At 39.4% G+C, this 26,739-nt stretch overlaps 1 protein-coding gene across 1 annotated transcript in view; it reads right to left on the bottom strand.

Moving 5' to 3' along the window:
• Positions 1 to 11,159: 11,159 nt before the first annotated feature.
• LOC126236295 (sodium-dependent nutrient amino acid transporter 1-like) overlaps positions 11,160 to 26,739 on the bottom strand; it is a 244,857-nt gene continuing 229,277 nt past the window's right edge. The window contains exons 11-13 of the mRNA XM_049945487.1: positions 19,332 to 19,508; positions 14,133 to 14,227; positions 11,160 to 11,966 (exon numbers count right to left, since the gene is read on the bottom strand). Coding sequence (XP_049801444.1) covers positions 11,784 to 11,966; positions 14,133 to 14,227; positions 19,332 to 19,508 — 455 coding nt within the window. The 3' untranslated portion in view covers positions 11,160 to 11,783. The remainder of the gene's footprint in view (positions 11,967 to 14,132; positions 14,228 to 19,331; positions 19,509 to 26,739) is intronic.

Genomic DNA, 26,739 nt, shown 5'->3' on the forward strand with positions numbered 1-26,739 from the left:
TGTAGTTAGGTTTTTACTGGTTGTAGATGTTCAATAGTAAACTATTGTAGCAGTATGTTGATGTTTGTTTGCAACCTATTAATGAGACTTATTGAAAGGTAAACAGTAGTGCACTGGCCATATAACTGTGTATTATTTGGGGGTTGTGAACAGTGAAAGTAAAGAACTGTGAAATGTAAATGTGCACCTGTCAGCTACATCATTTAAAGTAGTTAGTGTTGAACTTCCCCCCCCCCCCCCCCCCCCCCATTTTTGAGCCAGAGAAGCAATGCAGTACATTGACACCGAGGACAATCAACTAAGAAATAAAACAAGTGAATGTCACACAGTCTCTAGCTTTATTTTTAGTAAATGTGTAGAATTTGTAGATCTTCCGGATTCACTGAAGGTATCAAAAGTAACCCCATTTCTTAATAAAGGTGACAACTTCCCTGAAGCTACAGAGCAGTCTTAATTGTGCCAATATTTTCAAAGATATTTTAGGCATTGCTTCACACACAAATAAGCAGCAGCTTTGAGAAAGGCAATCTCCTATATAACAATCAGTTTGGTTTACCCAAGGGGAGACACAATAGTGGCCATTTTGGAAATTGTGGACCAAACTTTAAAAGCTCTTGAAGATAAAAACAAATCTCTACTATTATGTAGATGGAAGCAAAGTGTTCAATTGCTTTCCTGTTGACATAATACTAAGGAATTTGCAGTTTTGTGGGCTGTGTGGGAGCACGTTGGTTGTTATGCATTCTTATTTAAGCAACAGAGAACAGTTTGACCAACTCAGAAATGTCAATTCCTGCATAATGGAAATAAGAACAGGTGTTCCACATGGATCTATGCTTGGACCCTTCTGCTTCATAGTGTTATACTGATGATACAACACTACAGAATAGGATAACAAAAGAAACTCTTCATAAACACAACATCAGAGCTAAGGCTAATTTAGATATACGAAAGCATAGATTAGCAAGAACTGGAAACTCTCATGAAATGCCTTAGAAAGGATATTAGCATTTAACAACTTTTCCTATAGTTTGTTGTATTACTATGTGCTATGTATATGTTTCATATAATAACGTTTCTATGTTTTATATAATTATGTCCTGTTACTCTATCCAATTATTATTGCACAGAGTCTGTACCATCCTATATTATAGTATAACTTATTCACACTAGCTCTTACAAAATTTCCTGTAGTGTATTTTATTACTGCTGTGCTTAGTATGGATACTATAGTTAATTTATATCAGTTTATTTTATTACTATGTACCAGTATAGAATACTGATTTACCTCCACTCATGACAACCGTGATTTCAGATATCATGTGTCCATACACTTCACAGGCCTGCTTATAGAAGTGACCTGAGCCAGCCCCTTTGCGCACTCTGGTGAGCTGACAAAGAAACAGTATATTTAAGTGATTGCAAATGAGTGCTTGGACTTCTGTAAACTGTATTACTGCTGTCCAGTCAATGTGTCTGGTGGTATGCATAACCTATATTTTGTATCTCATGTGTTTCTCTATAAAGTACTATGTTCCATAAATTGTGTTTATTCTTGCTATAGCAAACTTGGTGACAAGTGAGGGCTATGTTTTCTCTGCATGTTATTGTGAGTGCTAAGTCACATGACAAATGTCTTGATGGAAGAAATACTTCAACGTATCATTGCCCAGCAGCAAGCTTTCACAGAAGAACTGTTCTAAATCAAGTGGCATCCGCATGTCCATGGCAGGTTACAATCCTGTCAATGCAACTGTCACTCTTTCCAGCATACGATGAATCAGCTGAAGATTGGGACTCCTATGAGACACAATTATGCCAAGATTTCCAGCTTTTTGGTGTGGATGATGCAAACTTGTATAGGTTGTTTTTCTTTGCTGGTTTTCATCACACATTTATCAGTTGTTGTACCAAATTGCAACTTTGCAAGAACTGGCCAGATGAAACGTGCAATCTTCTCTCAACCTATTACTGCAACAGAATGCATATCATTGGGATGCATGTAGAACTTTACCATTGTCAGACACACCCAAACCAATATTACAAGGCCTGGGCTCCAGAATTACATGTTGAGCCGTCTTTGAAATTTGTCACTAGTACCCATCATGAATCATATACTGATCACATAGTGTGTGACGTTATTATTTGTCTGACCTCAGAAAGGGAAGTCTACAAAAAAGCACTTCATTGTGAGAATCTAACACTTATGGATGTGTTCAGTCCTTTGAAGTGTCACAGGCTGCAGGTGATCAGATTGCTGCTTGGGGGAAGGTACCTGAAGTTGCTCAGTCAACCCCTGTTAGGTATGCCGCAAGTTTTCAGGATGATGGGGAAGCCATTGCAGCAATACAACCTTTGACTCAGCATCACATGGTGCAGCTTCAGTTACAGTCACAGCAGCAATAGGATGCGTCACAGCAGCAGCCATGTTCACCCCTTCCATCTTACTCATACTGCTTCATCCAACATGAGCACACTGCATGCCCTAAGCATTGGGTGACTAGGAACAGGTGTCGAAAAGAAGGCCACATTGCGTCGGGGTATAACTCCTGTTCAAATGTGGCAGACACAGTAGTGCCGATGGACATAAACTGTATCTCTACAATGCCTGTTTCCCCAAATAAATTGTTTATTGACTTTTGTTGGTTTACTAAACTGCTAAAAGTGCAAATGGACATAGGAGCTGCAGTGACTTTAGTAAACATACAAATGTACGTTGACTTGGACTCCCCTGCCCTCACACAGGTTTCATGGAAGTTGGTTAGCTACAATAAACAGCAGATTCTGATCCTAGGTCAGTTCTCCCTCCTGTCTCTTACATATCTGTTGTTTGTCTTCTCACCTTCCTTGTTGTGGATCATTCCCACGCCACAGACCTGTTCAGGTTAGATGCATGTAATACCTTCTGTTTTTACTTTGCCAACATCAGATCAAGTTCTCTTTCAGCAACTGCATCCCCCTGTTCTGAGTTCTCATGTCTGTTTTCCCCTGGCCTCAGGTGTGCTATCAGTTTTCAGTCCCACATTACCATGAAAGAGTCAACCTGCCCTTGTTTTTTTTCGAGTGTGACAGGTGCCTGGCATATTACGCGACTCTGTCAAGGCCAAATTAGACCATTTGACTTCACTCAATGTCATTCAGCCTATTCCTTCCAATGAATGGACTACACCACCGGTCATCATTAAGCAGCTGATGGGTAAGGTTCACGTCTGTGGCGACTTCAGTGCTACAATTAATGCACAGTCCATGATAGATACATAGCCTTTGCCCCACCCTGTTGAGTTGCTCACAAAATTGTTAGGCAGCCACCACTTTTCCAAGATTGATTTATTGGGAGTATACCTCCAGCTCCATTTGGATGAGGGCACTGGGTGCCTTCTTATTGTCAATACACCTTTCTGCTTATATGAATAGCAATGCTTGTCTTTGGGCATCACTAGCGTCCCACAATTTTTCAGTATTTTCTTAGGACAGCTGACAGCCTCTGTATCCAGCTGTATCAATTACCTTGACAATAAGATAAGATGAATAGTTTTTTATGATGCACTCAGTGATGTAGTTGTTAGAGTAAAGGACAAGGACAGTGTTCTGCTCATGGGTGATTTTAATGCGAGGATTGGAAATCGAACAGAAGGGTATGAAAAGGTTATGGGTAAATTTGGAGAGGATATGGAGGCCAAGAGGAACGGAAAACAGCTCTTGGATTTCTGTGCCAGTATGGGCTTAGTAATCACAAACTCCTTTTTCAAACATAAGAACATTCACCAGTATACTTGGGAAGGCAGGGGAACCAGATTGACTATATAATAACAGATCAGGAATTCAGGAAGGCTGTGAGGGACACACATGTATTCAGGGGATTCTTTGATGACACTGATCACTATTTAATCTGCAGTGAAATTGGTATTGTGAGGCTGAAAGTGCAGGAGGTCAGGTCCATGTGTAGGAGGATAAGAGTGGAGAAACTTCAGGATAAGGAAATCAGACACAAGTACAGAACAGTGATCCCAGAAAGGTACCAGTTAGTTGAATGTAGTCAATTGCAGTCACTGGAAAAGGAGTGGACAAGGTACAGGGACACAGTACTAGAAGTGGTAAAGGTAGGACGAAGCAAACAGCTTGGTGGAATGACACTGTCAAGGCAGCCTGTAAAAAGAAAAAGAAGGCATATCAAAAATGGCTACATACTAGAACTCAGGTAGACAGAGAAAGTTATGTTGAAGGAAGAAACAAAGCCAAGCAGATAATTACAGCATCCAAGAAGAAATCTTGGGAAGACTTTGGAAACAGGTTGGAGACCTTGGGGTCAAGCTGCTGGAAAACCATTCTGGAGTGTAATTAGCAGTCTTCGAAAGGGAGGTAAGAAGGAAATGACAAGTATTTTGGACAGGTCAGGAAAACTGCTGGTGAATCCTGTTGATGCCTTGGGCAAATGGAGGGAATGTTTTGAATAATTGCTCAATGTAGGTGAAAATACGATCAGTAATGTTTCAGATTTCGATGTACAATGGGACAGGAATGATGATGGAAATAGGATCACATTTGAGGAAGTGGAGAAAATGGTCAATAGATTGCAGTGCAATAAAGCGGCTGGGGTGGATGAAATTAAGTCGGAACTCATCAAATACAGTGGAATGTCAGGTCTTAAATGGCTACACAGGATAATTGAAATGGCGTGGGAGTCGGGACAGGTTCCATCAGACTGGACGGAAGCAGTAATCACACCAATCTTTCAACATGGAAACAGAAAAGATTGTAACAACTACAGAGGTATCTCTTTAATCAGTGTTGTGGATAAAATCTTCTCAGGTATTGTTGAAAGAAAAGTGCGAGTATTAGTTGAGGACCAATTGGATGAAAATCAGTGTGGGTTTAGGCTCTTAGAGGTTGTCAGGACCAGATCTTTAGCTTAGGGCAAATAATGGAGAAGTGTTATGAGTGGAACAGGGAATTGTATCTATGCTTTATAGATCTAGAAAAGGCATATGACTGTGTTCCTAAGAGGAAACTATTGTCTGTACTACGAGATTATGGAATAGGAGGCAAACTTTTGCAAGCAATTAAAGGTCTTTACATGGATAGTCAGGCAGCAGGTAGAGTTGACGGTAAATTGAGTTCATGGTTCAGAGTAGTTTCAGGAGTAAGACAAGGTTGCAACCTGTCTCCACTGTTGTTCATATTATTTATGGATCATATGTTGAAAACATTAGACTGGTTGGGTAAGATTAAGATAGGTGAACATAAAATAAGCAGTCTCGCATATGGGGATGACTTAGTTGTGATGGCAGATTCTATTGAAAGTTTGCAAAGTAATATTTCAGAGCTAGATCAGAAATGTAAGGACTATGGTATGAAGATTAGCATCTCCAAAACGAAAGTAATGTCAGTGGGAAAGAAATATAAACGGATTGAGTGCCAAATAGGAGGAACAAAGTTAGAACAGGTGGACGGTTTCAAGTACTTAGGATGCATATTCTCACAGGATGGCAACATAATGAAAGAACTGGAAGCGAGGTGTAGCAAAGCTAATGCAGTGAGCACTCAGCTACGATCTACTCTCTTCTGCAAGAAGGAAGTCAGTACCAAGACTAAGTTATCTGTGCACCGTTCAATCTTTCGACCAACTTTGTTGTATGGGAGCCAAAGCTGGGTGGATTCAGGTTACCTTATCAATAAGGTTGAGGTTACGGATATGAAAGTAGCTAGGATGATTGCAGGTACTAGTAGATGGGAACAATGGCAGGAGGGTGTGCACAGTGAGGAAATCAAAGAAAAACTGGAAATGAACTCTATAGCTGTAGCAGTCAGGACAAACAGGCTTAGATGGTGGGGTCATGTTACACGCATGGGAGAAGCAAGGTTACGCAAGAGACTCATGGGTTCAGCAGTAGAGGCTAGGAGGAGTCGGGGTAGACCAAGGAGAAGGTACCTGGATTCAGTGAAGAATGATTTTGAAGTAATAGGCTTAACATCAGAAGAGGCACCAATGTTAGCACTGAATAGGGGATCATGGAGGAATTTTATAAGGGGGACTATGCTCCAGACTGAACGCTGAAAGGCATAATCAGTCTTAAGGGATGATGATGATGATGATGATGATATCACTGTTTCAGGTTCTTCCACTGAAGACCACCTTAGCAATCTCCAATCATTGTTTTTTGTTTTGCAGTGTGTGGGTCTCTGACACCTTCCACATCACCTGACACATTCCACATCATTACAAAGTGTCGTATTCATGATCTATGGAACAAGTACTAATCTAATATCTAATCTAGTGTAACCTTGCCAAATCTCAATTTTTTTCAGCTGTCAATTGCGAATCTATGTTTTGAGGCTTCTCATGCAGGGGTCAAGCCATTGCATCATCATGTTCATGTAATTGTGGCTTTACCATGGTCGACCTCTGTTAAGGACCTGTAGACATTTCTAGGTAAAGTTTCATACTACCTTAAGTTTTTACCAGATGAATCCAGTGTTGCTCAGCCCCTGCATGCACTTTTGCATAAAAATTAACCTTTTTTCTGGTCCTCAGGTTGTCACCAAGCATTTGCTTTGCTTAAATCTAAGCTTCAATCTGTTCCATGTCTGGCTACTTTTCAGCTGAGTCAACATCTCTTGTTGGCTACAGATGTCTCTCAACATGGTCTTGGCATGGTGTCAGTGTACAAATATGTGGACAGGTGTGAATGACCCATTGCTTATTCTTCTAAGATTTTAACTCCTACTCAGCAGTGGTACTCTCAGATTGAAAAGGAGGCTGTAGTGGTTGTGTTCACCTCAAAAAATTTCATATATTCTTGTATGGTTCTATGTTCTATTTAATCATGGATCACAACCAATAGGTTGCTCTTTTTAACCCTTTGGCTTCTAGGCTAGACAAGGCAGCGCAACGTTTGCAGTAGAGGGCTCTATTTCTCTCCAGTTATCATTATCAGATTCATTCCTGGCCAATGGCGCAATGTGCCAATGCCAATGCTTTATCTCGCCTTCCAATCAGGCTGGACCTGGTGTTCAATAAGGATGAGTTGCTTTGTTTCTATTTACATACTGAGAACCAGAATGTGGTTGATGCTTTCCCCATCACTAGTGCCACAATAGCTTTGGCTGTCACCCCGGATCCTGTACTTAGTCAAGTCCTCTCTTTTGTGAAGCATGGTTGGCTGGAAAAACCTCCTGGTGGTGCCCCGGATCCCTTGCATAATTACTTCTCCCTCCAGCACCTCCTTTCTCCATTTGATGGGGATCTTTTGCTAGTAATGGAGGATGCTGCTCCCTGGATTGTGATTGTCAATTCCTTACACATAATGTACTGTGGCTTCTGCATGTCAGTCACTGGGGAACCTCCAGCACCAAAGCTTTGGCTCAGTGGCATGTGTATTGGCTGGTCATAGACTGAGACATTATGTGGCTGAACTCACTGTGTTCAGCAACAGGCAGCCCCTCAGGCATCTTTCTCCTCCTGGTTGATGCTACAGCACCTGTGGGAGCATCTTTGTATTGCTTTTGCTGGGCCCTTCTTAAATCAGCATTGGCTCATTGCAGTGGACACCTATTCCAAGTTTCCCTACATGGCAGGTTGTCTATCAATGTCAGCAACAGCCACTATTTTGGCCTTGTATAAGATTTTTGCAACTGAGGACTTCCATATACCATGGTTACCAACAGTGGTGTCTGCCATTTCACAGCTTCCCTGTTTCATCCTCTGTTTAATGGTGAGGCCAAATGCATGGTTCAGATGTTTAAAACTCAGATGTAGCAGTATGTATCTGGCAGGTCTCCTGAAGCTGCCTTAGACCATATTTTGAGTTTGTTTCATTTCACTCCAGTGGGGGATAAGAGCCTGTTGAGCTGCTTCGTGGAACTTCCTTCACCTGCTGCACCCAACTTCACCGTCTGTGATGGTTCTGGTCAGGTGCATCTCTTTGGGCTCGTGGTTTTGGATGCCAGCTGAACTGGGTTGCTGCTGACACTGGGCATCACCAGGAAAGGTGCCTGTGCATCATCCACACTCCTGATGGGTAGATGTCCTGTCACTCTGACCAGCTGCGGGCACACATGCTTTTGTCCTTTTCAGAGGGCTCACCACCTCCCCCGACCCATCATCACCAATGCCTGTTCCTGTGTTTCAGATGGTACAATCAGCCTGGCAGATCACTGTGTGGTTCCTGCTTCCCCCCACTTCTCAAATGCCATTTCCGTTGCAGCCCCCCAAATGCACTTGACAGCTGCCGCCTCCATTGCTGGGTCTTGTGCTGCCATCATCTTCAAAGCCCCCGCTGATGCCTTCAGCACTGAGTGCTGACCTCAACAAGGACATCACTATGGAGGTATGGAGGTGCTGTCCCCAGTCCTGCCCTATAACCTCTGACAAGGAGGGGGGGGGGGGGATGGTGTGCCAACTGGATCACTGCTGCGCCCATCTGCCGATGTGTGCCCACCACATGCTGCAGCATGCCACCATTGTTGGGTGACAAAATGGATATCAGTGCAGTCACTGGTGTTTTCCAAGACTCCATATGTCAGTGCACCATGAGATCAGTGCTTTATTTCATGGTAGTGGTGTTTTTTCAGTACAAGTGGTTATTTGTTACCAATGCTTTTTCAGTACCAGTGCATTTTTTTTGCACCATTCATTTTTCTGTACCATGTGTGTTTCTGTGACTGGTTATGTATGTGGTTTTCCCATCTCTGAAAGGGAGAAATGATGTACCTTCACTCATGATGTGCACAATATCAGAGATTGCTAGTCCATACACTTCACAGGCCCACTTATAGAGGTCATCTGGTCGCCCCCCTTGCACACTTTGGTGAGCCACCAAAGAAACAGGTATTATTTAAGTCATCACAAACAAGTGCTCAATGTAATCTGTAACCCAAATTACTGTGGTCCAGTCAATGTGTTTAGTGCTATGCACAACCTGTGCTTCATTGTATCTTATGTGTTTCTCTATAAAGTACTACTTTTTATAAATTGCATTTGTTCTTGCAGTAGCAATTGCTGCATCCTATATGTGATGCAATGATGAAGCCTGTTTCATTGTAAGATGATCGATGGTGAATAAAAATTCTTGATTCTTTATTCTTGTTAACAACTCACGTGCAGCATGAGTATCACATCCACACCCACCACCCACTATTACAGTCCAGTAATAGACATTTTAGGAACACACATGTGAATTGTCACAAAAAATATAAACTGTGCTATAAATAAAGTGTGTGTTCTGTATTTTACAATAACTATTCAGCTGTTTGCCTGGGTGAATAGCCACTGCCAAACTGAGGCTAACTGTAAAATGTGACCACCTGGTTGCTGAATATGTTGTACATCACAATAATAGTGGTTTCAACTGTTTCATCACACATGCTATTTATCTAGTCCCTCCTTCCAACATGGATTCTCAGAACTGCTCATATCACAGCTATCCTTCCAGTATATCCTACAATGCAGCAGTTTCATTTGGTATTCTGCAAGTGGCACAGTTTCCCCTTCCCACTCCCTTGCCTTCACTCTTTCTATTCAGTTTTATGAATTTTACCAGAATTAACACTCATATGGACAGTGTCACGGAGCCACCTGTATCTTCCTACCCAGCTAACCTGTATTTCCCTATTCTCTCTTTACCCACATGTCTTCTCACTAAAATAGGGTTGCTTTTGTTGGATTGTATAAAATAAAAGAGTGTGCAGCTATTGAAGAGGGTACAAAAATCTGAAAATGGCTAAAAAATATATCACATTCTGTGTATTTGTACGCTACCTTAAGAAAGGATTGATTCTGAAAGTTAGCAACTTTTCTTTCTCTTTTGTATGCCTGTCAACAACTCAATGCTTTTGCTTTTCTATGAGTGGTCATCTTTACTCCTGAATTATTTTCTTTCAATCAGATCACATTCTACACCTTTCGCGTAATCATCTCGATAGTTTCTGCTGATCAAACTTCTATAATGTCTACATAGCTCAAACAAATCTAGTAAGGGAGAAATTTTGTCTTTTACAACTATCTGATTTACTGAGAAAAATAGAACTTGTGAAGAAGTTATTTATTTAATGTACTGAGCATCATGCTATCCTAATGTTATAAAGAAACATTTTACTAACATGTGAAGTATTGATCAATAGTTAGCAACTGTAATTATGAAATTTGTATAACATCATTGTAATTTTTCCCAAAGAATAACAAATAAATTGTAGAGACATGGAAATTAAGATATATGTGACTAAACAGTTGAATGGAACAATATAATTTTCTCTTGCACTGTGTCAATTATATGAATGCAGTGTACAATCTGTTTTGATTGAAAAGTGATGTGTGTAAACAGCCATTTAGTCCCAATTACTAACAATCAATGTCATCCGGAGACTGTGCACTTTCTGTTAAAGTTAAATAAATGTTTGTTACTGTTTTGTTATTCCTAATATTGAAAAATGATCTGAACTAATTTTCCTTTGTTCATCTGTGTGTACAGCCTCTATAAAGATTGTACACTGCATAGCAGCTACTCATCTGTTTACCTATATTCATAAAGTGGTATGGGCTACTAACAAGCACTTATATTTTAGAAATACTCTTGGTGGAACATATTATCCTAACAAACTGCCAAAAAAGTTATAGGATGAATTTAATTTCGAAAGGCACAGTGTAAAACACTGTATCTTTAGTGCTGCTAGACCAACATCAGTTCTATCAAGCAGAATGCAAGTGAGGTACAACAAACAGGTCACATGGCACAGTCATTACATTTCTAGTCTGTGCATACACTCTTGAATGCCAATGAAAGTGAGAGTGATACACTTACTTTACATATGGATTCATTTTCAACCACTCATTTCATTAGTTAATGTGTTACTTTCAGTTCAGCTGTTTTCTATTTTACTTTAAGTAATACCACAGCCTGTTGACATCGAGCATTTATAACTAAAAATAACAATAGGAATAATAAATAAATGTATTTTCATAATAATAATCCAATGTACATATGCTACTCTGTTTGAGATGAGTCTTAACTAATATAAATAATTTAACATTTCTATCATCATAAATTAAAATTCATTGTTGTTATTTGTTCTGCAGTTTTATATACATGTCTGTGTCAGCATGGTTTGATTTTTATATATAAAAAAAATTCTGAAACGCTCATACATTCCACTCCACAAAAAGCAACTTTGTGAAACAAGATAAATGTTTTTGAAGCTAATATCACAGTGTTATTAGGTTTAAATTTAAAAAAAAATGGTTTCCTTACTACTGACATGAGAAAAAACACTTGTCATGCAACAGATCCCAATGGACACAATAAAGTACTGATATTTAGGGCTATAGTTTTTCTCTTTCAGTTGTAAGAGAGACAGGATTTGTTCAGCACAATGCCACAAGTAGCAATTCATTTTCCTTAGAGAAGAAACTTAATATTATGGATGATTAAATTATTTTACACTGACTGCTTCAATGTGTTGTTTAATTTGTGTATTACATAGACTGTATTTGCTGATTATGTAAATCAGAAGCTATATTTGTTTTAGATAAAACATATCAAACTATTTAAGTCAACACAGGTTTGTGTCAGTAGGCTTAAGCTTCTTAGAAGCTGATAATAGTCATTTGTACTTTTTAAGCTCTTCACGGTGTTTGCAGGTTTGCCATTTCCATCATGCTAAAACCTTGCAATCAAAACTAATGTAGATCTTATAACAGTGACGTCTTGGAGCATATTTTATCACTGAACTTAATGACTGTGTATGTGACACACAGGGCAGTTGTTTGCTCCATGCAGACAAAAAAGAGATCACATATTGTTATCAGAGGAACTTCTGCAACCTGTTAGTTTGTGAAGTAATTTTTTCCAGAAACTGTCATTGCTTAGCTCATTTTCTTGCAGCCGATTTGCTTTGAATTTTTTCCATTCCTCCAGTTCCTTAGCTTTTCTTGGGCCCCATTCAGTGGATGGAGTGAATGACTTCACTATCATCTGAAATTGAAAACATTAGATTAAAATTAATGCATAACTGTGTAGGCACTGATCAGGATTACGAAAATTTGCCTTTTAAGACAGCACTGGCTAGAAGTTTGACACAGAGAGGATGAGATGCCTTATTCAGTAAACATAACAGAATATCAAAGCTGGTACCTGACAAAACACATAACGAATTTACTTCATTTTTATATGATACTGTAACAAATCTTAAGGAACCTAATGCTTTTGCATTCCCTTTAGAGGACACATCCGTTCAGAAACATGTTTGTTATTTCTTGCATTAGACTGTATTTGTGTTTGGAACTCTATATTAACCCTGTCACCATTATTACTCTATGTTAAATAATGATTATGGCATGTTACATAAATTATACAGCAAATAAATAGCTAATATATATTTTGATAATATTTTGGAAAATGTATTGCACTATCTGTTGAGGACTTTTACTCTGTCCCCTGTTTCACCATCTCCCCAAAGGTGCTGTTCAACCCAAATTACAAAGATTTACAAAACTTACTTGCATTATAATTTATGGTTGTGGACTGTTGTGTGAAGCAAAACTATTTGGTTTTGATTACTGTCGTACTGTTGATGGTGAGAGAAGAAATAATGTGAAATGTGGCTTCCTCCTTTCAGAAAACACCAAGGGTTTTATCATTATCAAGTTTAGTACACAAGTCTGTTGAAACAGACCACTATCATCAGTGTCTTATGCCCACTGTGCACTACAGAAATATTACAAATATCATTCAGGATGTTAATGCATTGCGTGGTGTTCAGTAACTGTACACATCCAATTCTCCTCTCATTCATTTTTTGTCATTGTGGCACAAGGTTTCTTGAAATAAACCTTGCACCTAGTAAGTGACACATGGTATTACCCCATCTTGCATGAAAATAGTGATGTGGATACAGTTATGTTCTTAAAAAGCTGGAATCACATGTTGCACAAGGAGGTCTTTATAGCATTTTGATGTCATTGTACACCTAACAGGCCCCCCAAGGTGTCATTTGCTCGAAGAAAAATGGACTGACAGTGAAGAAGCTTTTGAAAAAGCTCAACATAAGTTGAGTGCAGTGAATGTGCCTGCACAATGTGTGGTGGAGTAGAATCCCTTTATTCCACTGTTCTGTGCACTCATTGCACCATGCGGAGTAAAATGTGCTTTGTCTGTGCAAAGAATATTGCCCAGGCACAGATCATCCATTTCTATGAACACCAAAAAAACTAAGGCCGGAGTCATGGTGTTGTAACCTATCTTGGGGGGATGTGTAAAATGCACCACAAAATCTTTTAAACTGTTGATGAGGAAGAGATAGTTCCCATGACACAGCTCAAGCAGTGGCTGCAGAATTTGAGGCTGCATAGTCAACTGTAGCTATAGCCATTTCATTAATAACTGTCATGGGAATTTGTCATTTCCCTCTACCAGCTGCACCATCAATTCACCTGTTTCTTCAAATTTCTTGATCATATCCTTCAGTCCATTTACTAACATGGGGCCTCTTTACAGCTGTTTCTGTCAAAGATATCCCTACAATACGATGCTGCTATTGCTGCTATTCTGATGAAACAACTTTACCAGTGGTGCATGATCATTCTTCCTAACAGCCATTGCATTTTCTATGGAAAACTTCAATCTTCTTAACCCTTTACACCAAAAGTGACATCACAAAAGAAATCAACATGCAGCACCAAGTGACAAACCACATAGTGTTGTCAAAACAGGAAACATTTCACATTCTGACTGGTTACAGTGCCATATTCTGACCTGGTTGCAGAAAGTGGAACTATTATGTTTTTCAGCATACTCCAAGAGTGTACTGTTTTATGAACATACCTACAATGTTTCAGCATGTTGCGATGCAGCACTCAGAACACTCTCAGTTTAATTACAATCACCCAATATCTAAACTTGCCAAAATGCTGAAATCATCCTGTAGTAATGTTTTACATAAAAATATATGATTTAAATAAACATGAACATCTATGTTTCATTTTTTATATTGGCCCTTGCACTGTTTACATGTTTTTTCCTGTGAGGTAGCATAACAGAGTTTATCTACTTAATTAAATCCTCAGACATAAATATGCAAGGCCTTATGTGAAATTATGTACCAAAGCAAAGAATAATTTCTAGGCATGGGGTATAACTAACCTGTTTTAATGGGAGATGACGATTTTTTACAAATTGGTAAGCAACTGAGAAAGGAACCTGAAGCACAGCAAATAGAAAAATTGCCCAACCAGCACCTGAAAAAGAACAAAACTTTTAGAGTCATACAAAGTGTGCTAGATGTAATTAGTGTAACACTATCTAAATATTTATGCAGATAGCCTAGTTTCATGAAGCATTCCTAGTTAAAAGATAACATGCAGTAAACATATTCTCGAGACAGAGTTTTATGGTGCAGAGGGAATAACAAGAGATTCTTATTCCAGCTGATTATTCATAAAAAAAAATATTTTCATTATGACTAGATAAAATAAAACATTATTGTCAACTACAGCAAAAAATTCCAATTAAAACATGATTCTAATTATCTCTCTGTCTTCTAGTCTGAATCATGTCCTTAGAGTAAATATGTTCATATGAAAACAAATTTTCATTTTAAATATTTGAAGAGGTTCCATATTCACTCTACAGTGTATGTAATTTTTGTAAAGCAGCAGCATTTCTATGTATGTATTTCATCACTTACATCTTAAAAGTAAGATGTTTGCTACTGTTGAAAAATTATTTTACTCAACCATTACCATTGTAACACAGCTCCTAGAATAATAGCAGGCAGGGCAGGATACTTATGAGTAATAATATGGCTTCCAAAATATCCCAAACATGTTCTACGGACCTTAGTACAGGAGACGGATCCAGCCATTCTGTGCTGTGAACTGTTTGCTATTGAAGGGACTTATTCAGAATACTAGGTTTGTGTGGTCAGGTATTTTTAAATTCTAGGATAACACCATTATTCATACCATAACTGTAGGGTTGCATAAAGGCATCAAGGGTTTCACATCAATAAATATATGCTGTTACTGTTCCACATGGAAAGTACCACCAAGCATAGTCATTTCCTCTTCCGAGGGTATTAATTTTGAGGAAACACTAAGAATGATATTTGGTTCAGTTCTCACCGAATAAAATCTCATCTGCTGTCACATTGAACTTTAAGCAGGTACTCATTCAAGAAGAGAACATTTCTACATTTTCTGCAGTCCAGCATGTATGTTTCTACACTCTCCATAAAAGAACTATGAGTGATACACATGTGACTACCGGAAGTCATTTCCCATGCACACCACCTTGATTAAGTCTTCACACAGTAGTCTACTCATTGACATCATCCTTACTGTGACTGCGACTTAAGTGGACAATTCTTGAGAATTTATTAAATAAAATTTTTTTTAATGCAAAACACTTTTTATGCCTAGACCACAATTTTCAGTATACAATTATAGCATGACGACTAGTTTTGGTTGTTTTCTAAAATGCCTTCAGATAATTAAAATTGAAAAGAAGTGGTGAACATGTATTAAGGAACATCCTTAGATGTAGTCATACAGTAAAATGCATTTATATTATGGGCCAACAAGACTATGGCAGTATGTGGTTAGAAACTTTATCATGAGCAAGCTAGGTTGTGCACCATAATTTCACAAGCCATCAATAATAAAGAAGGGAAACTGGCAGTTGCCTTAGTAAAACCTGCAGCACATGCCCATGATTTGCAGTTGTACAGCAGCTGAGAACAGTATATAAAACATTTCAAGAACTGTCAGCTGTTCCATAGCCTGGCTTACAAACGAATGATGCAACATGGCTTATAAAATATGCATCTTTATACAGTGGGATCAAGTTGAAGGTTGCAACTAAAGTGCTCAAGTCCAACCTGCCTGGCAAGACATATCACAAGTAACAAGAAAGCTACTTGTGGTGTGTCTTGCCAGGCAGGCTGGACCTGTGGCGTTTTACTTTTAATCTTCAACTTGTGCACATTGTATAAAGGTGACAATTTTATGTGCCATGCTGGAGGACTCGTTTGTAAGCCAGGCTATGGAACAACTGATAATTCTTGTACTGCTGTACAATTGTAAGTCACAGACATGTGAAGCAAGTTTTACTAATACAACTGCAATTTTTCTTCTTTATTACCATCAGCTTGTGAGATTACAGTTTACCACCTGGCTCTCTCATCATTATGTTTCTGATTATATACTGTCATAATCCTGTTGGCCCATAATATGAATGCATTTTACTGTCTGACTACAGCTAATCAATGCTCACCACTATTTTATGATTTAAAATATCTGAAGATGGTTGTAGGAAACAATCAAAACTAGACATCGTGCTTTAAGTGTGTACTGAAAATTGTGGTCTAAGCATAAAAAGTTTTTTACATTAAGAATATTTTTATTTAATAATGGAGATGCTGAGTCACAAATAGGCATAACAAAAAGACTCTCACAATTATAGCTTTCAGCCATTAAGGCCTTCATCAGCAACACACACACACACACACACACACACACACACACACACACACACACACACACACACACATACGACTCCAGTCTCAGGCAACTGAAACCACAGTGCGAGCAGCAGCACCAGTGCATGATGGGAGTGGCAACTGGATGGGGGTAAGGAGGAGGCTGGGGCACGGAAGGGCAGGGATAGTATGCTGGGGGTGTTGGACAATGAAGTGCTGTAGGTTAGACAGAGGGCGGGAGAGAGGTGGGGAGGGGGGGGGGGAGAAGTAGCAGAAAAGGAGAGAAATAAAAGACTGGGTTGGTGGTGGAATGATGGCTGTGTAGTGCTGGAATGGGAGCAGGGAAGGGGCTGGATGGGTGAGGACAGTGACTGACAAAGGTTGAGAGCAGGAAGGTCACGGGAACGTAGGATGTATTGCAGGTAAAGTTATCACCTGCACAATTCAGAAAATTAAACAGTCCTTGAAATAAAGGATATCATGTTTGGAAGTGTGTTCAGCAACACAGTGGTCCACTTGTTGCTTCGCCACAGTTTGTTGGTGGCCATTCATGTGGACAGACAGCTTGTTGGTTGTCATGCCTACATAGAATGGAGCACAGTAGTTACAGCTTAGCTTGCAGACCACATGACTGGTTTCATAGGTAGCCCTTCCTTTGAAGGGATAGGTGATGTTAGTGACCAGACTGGAGAAGTTGGTGGTTGGAGGATGTATGGGACAGGTCTTGCATCGAGCTCTATTACAGGGGTACGAGCCATGAGGTAAGGGTTTGGGAGCAAGGGTTGTGTAAGGATGGATGAGTATATTGTGTAGTTTTGGTAGGTGGTGGAATACCACTATGGGAGAGGTGGGAAGGATAGTGGGCAGGACATTTATTATTTCAGGGCACAATGAGAGGTAATCAAAACCCTGGCAGAGAATGTAATTCAGTTGCTCCAGTCCTGGGTGGTACTGAGTTATGAGGGGAATGATACTCTGTGGCTGGACGGTGGGACTTTGGGAGGTAGTGGGAGACTGGATAGATAAGTCATGGGAGATTTGTTTTTTTACATGGTTGGGTAGATAATTACAGTCAGTGAAGGCTTCAGAGAGACCCTTGGTACATTCCATCCTCGATTTTCCATTATTTGATTTTTATTTATTTAATTACATTGAGATCACTGTCTTCTCCTGACAATGTCAGGCTTCACTAATTGTTGAATAGTTGTAGTTGTCCTGTTATTTTAGGTTAATAAGAGAAAATATGATCATTAGCACCATCCTTTTCTGAATAATTTGGGGCGCCAAAGTGTAATTTCAAATTGGAGCCACCATCTAATATCAACAGCAAAAATAACATTTGACTATTTGTCTACCAGTGTCTGTTTCTCATCTGCCACTAAGCATTGCTTATCTGTCATAGTAGTTCATTTCATATATGTTGCCTCATAGAGAGAAATATTTTCCAAATGTTTATTAAGGAATATTTTAACCATGCACTGTGATTTTTTTCTGTAGGAAGGCCTGATCATGGTACTTGGTATCAAAACTGGTAGTTGACAGGCAAAATAAAAGTGACTAAGCAAATAATTTTTGCTCAAGTTCTGCCTTATCTCTCACTTTAATGTGCATAAAAACCATCACAGCTGTATTTAAGGTTATTTTATTATGCCAGGACCAGTTTCATTTTAAATAAAAATCTTCTGGTGACACACTGACAGAAACGTGCTGGTGTCATGACTCAAAAAGTATAATCAGCACACACAACACTAAAAGACCCTATCTGGATGTGACAGCCACAGAAGAAATATGTCAAAAATGAGACTGGGAATAGTTCAGCTGCAAAGGCAATGACTAGTTCAAGAAACGGGTGAAATAAAGGGTATGATGCTGAAATTGCCACTAATATTTTCAGCAATCAATTCTTAACAGTTACACATCCAGCAGGGTGCTTGGATTCCATAAATAAAGCTACACAGTTCTTAATATTGAAACTAACAAATTGCATGACATGCATGTTTGGAAAATGAAGAAAACAGAAAAAAAATTCTCCTTTTAAAAAGTAAAAATTCTACCAGAGTTGATAACATTTCCAGTAAATTATTGAAATACTGCTATAGAGAAACTAGTAAAATCCTCTGCCATATTTTCAATACTGCACTTGAGGGAGGAGTATTCCCTATAGACTTATATGGTCAATTCATAAAAAGGGAGAAAACGATGCTACAAACTATGGACTAACTTCATTACGCTCAATTTATTCTAAGGTACTGGAAAAATTGATGCACTACAGACTGATTGAGCATCTTAATTAATACTAAATCCTCAGCAATAGCCAGTTTAGTTTTAAGAAAGAAGTATCAACAGAGGATGCAATACGCGAACCTGTTGACAGTGTTTGGGAATCCACATACAAAAATATAATGACAGTTGGAATATCTTGTGACCTGTCAAAAGCTTTTGACAGTGTTAGTCATAATATCAACATTACATTATTCATATATGGTGGCACAAAATGAATAACATTATTTCTTGTCTCTTTCTCACAAGATCTTATCAACTATCAGACATTATCAAACATACGGTTTACTGCTATGTGCATATGACACATTTTATTTAAAAATTAGAGTTTTGTGCAACACTACTGTGGTAACACATTGTTCAGATATTTTGTATTTTATGAAAATAAATGTAAGTTCACAATACGGGTACATTAACATTGATATTTTTAAGAGACTGTGTTGTCTGCCATATAATTGCAATAATAGTGTGAAGCTGGGATTTCTTTGGAAATGCTGAAATGGAAAGGTAAGATTAGTGTCATGAAACTACAAATTCATTATACAACTAATATTTCATTTCTTTTAATTCACTTTCTAACTTACCATATGCACTTGCAGGGAAGTCCATGTCATGGTACTGAGGAGATTCCATATTTATTAGAGTGTACAATAAGATGACAAATAGCATGACTGGTGTAACAAAACCCCAGCATATTCTCCAGTAGAAGCTGACCTTCACATTAAGCATAAATTCTATATCTTGGCAGAAATTGTCAACACCTGAAATGAAGAAGATTTGTTGAGAATAGCATCAGTCTCAAAATTAAAAAATCATTGAACAGTATGCAAAAGACCTAGTGGCAAAATAGTGGAGAAAATGTGACCACAATTGTCTTGGGTGGTACTGCAAATGAAAAGATTATACTACTTACAATTAAGTGAGACAAAGACAGCTAATTATGTGGCAGTAGATGTGGGCTCATGTATAGAAGGCAACACAAATTCTAAGTTTCAGAAAAAGGGATTCTTTCATTCTGCAAAAGAGTAAAATACGTTGGAGCTAGTAAGTCAGTTAAAAATTAGGGGAGAACGATGTCAGTGAGTCTTTATCAAGGAAGAAACAGCAAATCAGCAAAGGGGGAGGCAGTATCAATTATGGAAATCCTTTCATGTTTTGATGTTGTCATGCTGTCTTCCCTGACCAGCAGTCCGGAGAGGCTTTCCTAATTAATTCCCTAACAGTCTAAGAATACAACATGTAATACTATACAGAGCAACTTATCAAAAGTTATTTTAGTTCCTTTAAAGGCTACATTTCCTTACTAGACTTCATAGATGATGTCACTTTGACAGCTAGCATGTCAGACATTAATATTGCATTTAGTTAATGAAGTTTAATGTGATCTGACGTGTGTGTGTGTGGGGGGGGGGGGGGGGGGGTGGATCAGCAACTGTGCTGTATGCCCTCATTACATGAGACACTAAGAAGTTTGAATACAAAAATTTTAGGTTCAACATGATGATGATTGTTACCAAAGTACACAAATAACTATTACCATTCACTTTTCTTAATCTGCCCACAACACATTCCACAGGATTTGACCACCATCATCAGGCTGATTAAATTAAAAAGGCAGTGGGCAGATTGCCTATAAAAGTCACAAACAAATTCGTTTTCTATAAAAGTCATAAGCAAATTTGTTTTCATCTTGTTAATGTAAGTAAATCCACGAGATGATGGAAGTATAATCCTGTGAAATATGTAATGGAAAGATCAGTAATGGTGACTTGCTACAGTTATTTATGTATTTCAGTAGAGAAGTTTAAAATATATACACAGAATATTGTACAATGTTTTGAGATCAAGAACTTTATGCCAAACTGGACTTGAGCTGGTTACATCCAGGTCCAGCATCACTGTACCACCACATGTCAGTGACTTTGGTGTTAAGGTAGGTTAGCTCTCACTTACAAAACTTCAGAAAAGTTATGTAAGAAAAGTTATTGAAAGGCATTTTCTGTAAATATAACAAAACTATGACTTTATTGATAATTTTAAAAAATCCTAGTGAAACCCAGATGTTGTTGAATCATATATTACTAGCATCTTGTGCCCAAAACAGAAAAAAATTGGTGGCATTAATGGACTTCCACACACCAATAAGATACCTCTAACTAAGAAACGGATACATGAAACGTGGCCAGGCTAAGGCTTGGCCCTTGGAACCCTTTTGCTACAGTTCTGTGCAAATGATGTTTAAATGTCAATGGGATATATGAATTACTTTTAATTACTATTAATGAAACTACAAGTTTATTACAAGGCACAATCTATTTTATTTCTTCTACAGCAGAGGCTCCCAATTTTTTTTACACCTGATGCCCCCTTTGCAGCCCCATTATACATCATGCCCCCCATTTTTATTTATTCATTTATTTATTACTTATGTATTTATTGCTTCTCTTGAAAAACTTTATTTGATGATAATGTGCAATCAACACTTAAGTAAAAGAGGGTTATTGAATGTGTAAGTCAAGGGACTTTGTAGCTGAGATAGAAATGTCATTATGTCTTACTTAAAACTTAATTATATTTTTTCACTTGAACAATACTTTTCACAGGTAACATTTTTATGTGATAAAAGTCACAAGAAAAATTCAGAATGTTAATGTGACTGTTGAAATTATTTTTCTTTAAGCAGCTCCCTAATTTTTGGTTTTGAACTAGGTCACTCTCCACCTTCAGGTGACTGCAGTGTTTTATTTTCATCATGGCTAGTTCCAAGAAACTGATCTGAAATAAGCATGTCAATGAGAATGGTATGAGGACTTTTAAGGCTTTCTTTGCCACTCCTGGATAATTAGGAAGGAAACTGGCCCAAAATTTTTCCATCCCCATTCGCTGAAACAGTTCTTTATAACTTGAATCACAATTCAATTCAATTGTATCCCCTTATATTTCATCAGGCAGTGCATGCACAACAGTTGTGAAGAGTGACCTTGCTAATTTGCACTGACAGCCTTCTGAAGACAGGTGAAAGATGTAGTGCTTTAACTACTCAAAGCCATTCGAGATGTTCACTGATGGTAATTTTCCACTCATTGACATCAGACTGTTGCTTATCTAGAAGTTCACCGAATCAAAGAAAAAGCAAAATATTAGTAATGGGAGCATCCAGATGCTGCTTCCGTATTTGTGACATTTCCAAGAAGAACCTTATGGCATCATTGGTATTTATTACTGTGGTGTTTCTACCTTGTAGTTTCAAATTCAGAATATTCAGGTTTCAAAGAAGTCTTTACGGTATGCATGGAAAAATATAAAGGCACCATCAGTGAATGAATGATGATGCTTGGCTTTCCTTTGACTCATAAGAAATAGTCATACCTTTGATATCAATTCATACTGCCTGCTAAGCATATTTCCCTTAGAAAACCACCAGACTTTCATGTGAAAGATTAAAGATTGGTGTTGAGCACTGAAATCATTATATTGGATGAGTATTCACAGCATATGACTTAATTTTATCAACTATATCAATAGCCACTTTCAGTGCTGTGTTCAGTTTTTCACGTAAAGTTATAGAAGCTAGGGCTTGACTGTGTATCATACAGTGGTACCAAGTAAGACCAGAATTTTTTTCTTTGACAATATCTAAGAAGCCAGAACGTAAACATAACATGGCTGGTACTTCATCAGTACATCTACATCGACATCAGTACTCTACAAGCCACATGATCGTGTGTGGTGGAAGGTACTTCTGGTACCACTAACTGATTCCCCCTCTTTCCTGTTCCACTCACAAATGTCATGTGGCAAGAATGATTGTCAGTAAGTCTTGGTATTAGCTCTAATTTCTTGAATTTTCTTGTCATGTTTTTTTCCCAAGATGTTTTTGGGAGGAAGTAATAAGCTGTCCAACTCTCTGGTAATTTTGATAGTAAGCCTCTCTATGATGCACAACACCTGTCTTGTAACATCTGCCACTGGAATTTGTAGAGCATCTCTGTAAACCTCTCATTCTGACCAAATGATCCCGTGATGACACACACCAGTCTTTGTTGGATCTTCTCTATCTCTTCTATAGCTCCTACCTGGTAAGGGTCTCAGATTGATGAACAGTACTGAGGAACTGGTTGAACAAGTGCCTTGTGAACCACTTCTTTTGTGGATGAGTTACATCTGCTTAAGATTCTTCCTATTAATCACAGTGTGGGATTGCCATAACTCTGTCCCAAGACAAACCATTTCTATCAGAAATTTATTAATGGCAGAATATACAACAGAACCTTTTGATGTTGTTTCCAAGTTTTTATAAAACAATAGTTTTTTGATTTTTTCCTCATCCATAAGTTGGCAGTATACTATTAAGTGACATTGTTGGCTTATAGCAATAGAACCATCACACTGCAAGGCAAAAACGGAGATGTCTTCAGTCTTTTAACCAGCTGTTCTTTCACATTCAGGGCTATTTCTGCAATCCTACATTGCACACAGTTGCCTGAAAGATGTATCTCGTTCATTTTTCATTATCTTTTCCAAAAACAATTCTGGTTGCTTTAAAAATGGAAGGTTTGATTAATGTCTCACTGATAGTGTGAGGTTTGTTTGTTTTTTGTTTTTAAAAGACAAATTTCATATAATGCTTCAATAACTTTCTTATTTTCCTGCTGAAAGGTCCCAGTAGATTTCAATTCATCCAATTTAAAGAATTTCTTTTTCCAACAAAAAACTCCTTTGATTTATTATTCAGTGCTTGGTAAGTTGTTGTTAGATGACATTTCAGACACAAAGGTTGCAATGAGCATGATGACGCACAATAAGCTGTGGAAGTGGGACATAGTATTTTCAATAAACATGAGTCCATACTTCTTCTTTATAAACCTTCTTTTAGCAGACATCTTCACTCAGTGTTCAAACGAAATAAAAATACTCTTTACCTCAAAGGAGCACAACACATGTAATACTGAGTTAAGAATGTAGAGTGCAGGCTGAAGAATGTGTTGTATCAGCAGTAACTTGGTGCTGTGCAAGGCAAACTTGTAGCTGTCAACTCTACAAAAAAAAAAAAATGCACTCGCTACCTATAGCAATAATATATAATTTTTGACTGTCTGACCACATTTTCCTGCTTTATTCTGAGCTGTCTGCCCCCCTCCCCATAAGTCTCTCACCTCTCATCCCATACCCCTGAGCACCCCCCCCCCCCCCTCCCTTCAGTTTGGAATGCACTGCTCTACTCAGTTCCATTTCATATTGCTTAGCAATGTTACATCCAGATATTTAAATGACTTGGCTGTGTAAATCAGGACACTACTAATGCTGTATCTGAACATTAAGAGTTTGTTCATCCCACTCACCTGCATCAACTTACATTTTTCTACATTTAGAACTAGCTGCCATTAATTACAACTAGAAATTTTGTCTAACTCATCTTGTATCCTCCTATGGTCACTCGACTTTGACACCTCCCAGATATCACAGCATCACAGCAAGGAACTACAGATTAGTTCCCCCCCCCCCCCCCCCCCCTGTTCATCAGATCATTTATGTATATGGAAAGTAACAGCACTCTTCAGTCTTATCACACTTCCCCTGGTGCACTCCTGACAATACTGTTGCCTCTGAGATGATACTCTGGTTTCTTAACAACACTCGCCATTGAGGACAACATACTGGGCTCTTTTACTTAAGAAGTCACCAAGCCTCTAACATATCTGGGAACCAACTCCATATACTCACATATTCGTTAACAGTCTGCAGTGCAGCACCATGTCAAATGAGCTTCATATGAATGCTGCTTTCTAAAACCATGCTGATTTTTGGGCACAAGCTTCTTGGTCTCAAGAAAACTTATTATATTCAACTGAGAATATGTTCGAGGATTCGGCAGCAAACCATTATTTGGGACATCAGTCTGTAATTCTATGGGTCCATTCTTTTACTCTCTTATACACAGGATCACCTGAACTATTTTCCAGTCACTTGGGACTCTGCGCTGGACAAGAGATTCACAATAAAGGCAAACTAAGTAAGGGGCCAGTGCCTTCAATTACTCTTGATAGCATTGGGGTTCTATCTGTTTTCAAATCTTTCAGTTGTTTCTCTACACCAGGGACACTTATTTCTATGTTGACCATACAGGAGACTCTTTGATAGTCAACCAATGGTATGTTTGTATGATTCTACTGCATGAATGATTTATTAAATGCAAAATTTAAAACTTTGGATTTCATTTTACTGTCTTCAACTGCCACACCAGAATGGTCAACAAGTGACTGGATGGAAGCCTTAGACCCACTTAGCAATTTTAGATAGGACCAGAATTATCTTGGGTTCTCAGCCAGATCTTTTGCTAAGGTATCACAGTGGTCATTTATGTATGTTTTGCACATATATCTTTTCACAGACACCATTTGCACATTCTCTTTTGGACCAAAAGTGCACCAGCTGTTGCTTCCTTGTTATTTTCTGAGTTTTGATGTTAAACCATGATGGGTCTTTTCCATCTTTCATCAAATTTCTGGGCACATAGTTCTCCAAACGACAGTTTGCAATTTGTCTAAACTTTACCCATGCCCATTATTCTGGAACTAAGTAACCTCAGTTCACTGTCTAAATGAGATGCTAACACTTACTTATCTGCTCTTTCTAGCAGAAACCCATTCCTAGCTTTCTTGACCGATTTATTAACTTCCATAGCCATAGTTGATACACTCCTGGAAATGGAAAAAAGAACACATTGACACCGGTGTGTCAGACCCACCATACTTGCTCCGGACACTGTGAGAGGGCTGTACAAGCAATGATCACACGCACGGCACAGCGGACACACCAGGAACCGCGGTGTTGGCCGTCGAATGGCGCTAGCTGCGCAGCATTTGTGCACCGCCGCCGTCAGTGTCAGCCAGTTTACGTGGCATACGGAGCTCCATCGCAGTCTTTAACACTGGCAGCATGCCGCGACAGCATGGACATGAACCGTATGTGCAGTTGACGGACTTTGAGCGATGGCGTATAGTGGGCATGCGGGAGGCCGGGTGGACGTACCGCCGAATTGCTCAACACGTGGGGTGTGAGGTCTCCACAGTACATCGATGTTGTCACCAGTGGTCGGCGGAAGGTGCACGTGCCCGTCGACCTGGGACCGGACCGCAGCGACGCACGGATGCACGCCAAGACTGTAGGATCCTACGCAGTGCCGTAGGGGACCGCACCGCCACTTCCCAGCAAATTAGGGACACTGTTGCTCCTGGGGTATCGGCGAGGACCATTCGCAACCGTCTCCATGAAGCTGGGCTACGGTCCCGCACACCGTTAGGCCATCTTCCGCTCACGCCCCAACATCGTGCAGCCCGTCTCCAGTGGTGTTGCGACAGGCGTGAATGGAGGGACGAATTGAGACGTGTCGTCTTCAGCGATGAGAGTCGCTTCTGCCTTGGTGCCAATGATGGTCGTATGCGTGTTTGGCACCGTGTAGGTGAGCGCCACAATCAGGACTGCATACGACCGAGGCACACAGGGCCAACACCCGGCATCATGGTGTGGGGAGCGATCTCCTACACTGGCCGTACACCACTGGTGATCGTCGAGGGGACACTGAATAGTGCATGGTACATCCAAACCGTCATCGAACCCATCGTTCTACCATTCCTAGACCGGCAAGGGAACTTGCTGTTCCAACAGGACAATGCACGTCTGCATGTATCCCGTGCCACCCAACGTGCTCTAGAAGGTGTAAGTCAACTACCCTGGCCAGCAAGATCTCCGGATCTGTCCCCCATTGAGCATGTTTGGGACTGGATGAAGCGTCGTCTCACGCGGTCTGCACGTCCAGCACGAACGCTGGTCCAACTGAGGCGCCAGGTGGAAATGGCATGGCAAGCCGTTCCACAGGACTACATCCAGCATCTCTACGATCGTCTCCATGGGAGAATAGCAGCCTGCATTGCTGCGAAAGGTGGATATACACTGTACTAGTGCCGACATTGTGCATGCTCTGTTGCCTGT

The sequence above is a fragment of the Schistocerca nitens genome, chromosome 2 (assembly GCF_023898315.1).
Source record: "Schistocerca nitens isolate TAMUIC-IGC-003100 chromosome 2, iqSchNite1.1, whole genome shotgun sequence".
NCBI lineage: Eukaryota > Metazoa > Arthropoda > Insecta > Orthoptera > Acrididae > Schistocerca > Schistocerca nitens.